Source organism: Myotis davidii, unplaced genomic scaffold (genome assembly GCF_000327345.1).
Source record: "Myotis davidii unplaced genomic scaffold, ASM32734v1 scaffold233, whole genome shotgun sequence".
Lineage (NCBI taxonomy): Eukaryota > Metazoa > Chordata > Mammalia > Chiroptera > Vespertilionidae > Myotis > Myotis davidii.
In genome coordinates, this window is record NW_006285917.1 from 1,445,229 (window position 1) to 1,447,504 (window position 2,276).

Consider the following 2,276-nt stretch of genomic DNA (forward strand, 5'->3'; position numbering starts at 1 on the left):
GAGGAAGGGAGAGGGAGAGAGAGAGAGAAATATCAATGATGAGAGAGAATCATTGATCAGCTGCTTCCTGCATGCTCCCTACTGGGAATTGGGTATCGAGCCTGGGCATATGCCCTTGACCGGAATCAAACCTGGGACCCTTCAGTCTGCAGGCTGATGCTCTATCCACTGAGCCAAACTGGCTAGGACCCACCTTGGGCTCTTCAAGTCTGCACATAGGAGAGATGGGTCATGACCCAGTACTTGCCTCTTCTTGCCATTTTGAAGAAGCTGCTGAATCCACACAGGGAAGTGAAACTATGAGGGGAGATAAAGAGTTGGGGTAGAGCTTTGAGAGTGACAACCACAGGCTAAGTTTAGAGGACTGAGAACTTAGATGGGTCCTCCCTAATAATCGGCATGTCTCCCTTCATATCCAATTTCAGGCCATGGTGGCTTTGTCAATGGTTCTTGTTTTCCTGCTGGTTCTGAGCAGAAGTGAGAGTGAACTGGATGCCAAGATCTCATCCCCAGGGGAGGCCACAGAATGGGGTGATCCTGATCTGTCCCTGCTGGGATCCTGCAAGCCAGCCCCATCCTGCAAGAAGTGCATCCTCTCACATCCAAGCTGTGCATGGTGCAAGCAACTGGTAAAAATGGGCCTTTGAGCCATGTATAGGGACTTGTGACTGTGAATTTGGAGGAAGTATATTCTGTTGGGACTCATGCTTGTGTATAGGTAGAGGGACCTATTGTGCATGTACACATGTGAGAAGTGTCAGCTCAGGCTGCCATAACAAAATATCATTGACTGGTTGGCTTAAACACAGGAATTTATTTCTCAGTTCTGGAGGCTGGAAAGTCCAAGGCCTAGGTGCCAGCAGATTTGGTTCCTGGTGAGAGCTCCCTTCCTGGCTTTCAGATGGGCTGCAGATCAAGCTCTTATGATTCTTATAAGGGCACTAATCCCATCATGAGTGTTCTACCCTCATAACCTCACCTACCCCTAATTTCTTCCCAGAGGCCCTATCTCTAATACTATCACAATGGGGGGCGGCAATCCATGGCAGAAAGTGTATGATTAGGCCCTGAGTTGGTGTTGGGGGTGCCAGGGGTGTGTTCCTAGGTGTGCATTAGCCTGTGACTGGGGAAGTAGAGGGAAGGAGTTGGAAACCTGTGGGTTTCAGTGAATTACCTCAGTGGCCAAGAAGGATGCCGGGGGGTGGGTGTCTCTCTGGCTGGTCAAAAACAAGGCTGTTCTTTGTGTTTTTTGTTTTTTTAAAATATCTATTTTTTATTGATTTCAGAGAGGAAGGGAGAGAGGGGGGGGGGAAGAGAGAGAGAGAGGGAGAGAGAGAGAGAGAGGGAGAGAGAGAGAGAAACGTCAACGATGAGAAAGAATCATTGATCCGCTGCCTCCTGGATGTCCCACACACTGGGGATCAAGCCCACAACCCGGTTATGTGCCCTGACTGGGAACTGAACTGTGACCTCCTGGTTCGCAGGTCTACCCTCAACCACTGAGCCACACCGGCTGGGCTAGGCTGTTCTTTGTTTATGCCTTAAAGAGGCAGGGCCCATGGAGTGGCAGTGCCTGAGACAGGGGTGAGGCAGAACACTCACAGAAAAATGGAGAGTTAGATGAGGTGAGAATTGAAGGCAAACTCACTAGGAGACAGAGCTACAGAGGCTGAGCGGGCCCAGGAGAAAGGTACACAGTGAAACTGAGATGCCCGGAAGACTCAGTCTGCAGGTGGCAGAGCAGAGGTGCCAGGTGGGGGCTCTTGGGACAGCTGGGTATGCCTGCCTCCTCCAATCCCCAGATCAGAGGCTGGCACCCAGGCCAGCTGAGAAGCCACTTTAACCATTTCCTTCCTCTGTGGCTTCCCAGCCAGTCCCAGGGGTACCAGACATATTGGGGCAACGGGGCCTCCTCTTCTGCCCCTATCCTTTCCCCTTCCCAGGAACTGTCTTAGCTTGACCCCCTTCCCATTTCCGCCTGAGCAAGCAGGGGAGGCAGGATTAGCAGGCAGGCTCCTCCTTTTCTTGTGGAAGTGAGGCCCCAGAGATTCTCAACAGGAAGTCTGCGGCCCTAGGGGGAGGGGACGGGTAGTTGGCTGGGGAAGGGGGGAGTCGAGATAAGGGAGGAAGTGGGCTCTGACAAGGAAGAAAGGCCCAGGGTTCAAGGACAGCTGTGGAAGGAAGGGGAGGGGAGGAGATCAGAGGGGCTCAAGGAGTTGACTGAGAGAGGTGGGGTTAGAAGTGGCAGTATTCGGGCTGGGAGCAGGCCTGGGGGT

The 2,276-nt window shown here is 52.5% G+C and overlaps 1 protein-coding gene across 1 annotated transcript in view; it reads left to right on the forward strand.

Annotated features, from left to right (window-relative positions):
- ITGB7 (integrin subunit beta 7) overlaps nucleotides 1-2,276 on the forward strand; it is an 18,141-nt gene that overhangs the window by 9,017 nt on the left and 6,848 nt on the right. The window contains exon 2 of the mRNA XM_015559605.1: nucleotides 426-639. Coding sequence (XP_015415091.1) covers nucleotides 429-639 — 211 coding nt within the window. The 5' untranslated portion in view covers nucleotides 426-428. The remainder of the gene's footprint in view (nucleotides 1-425; nucleotides 640-2,276) is intronic.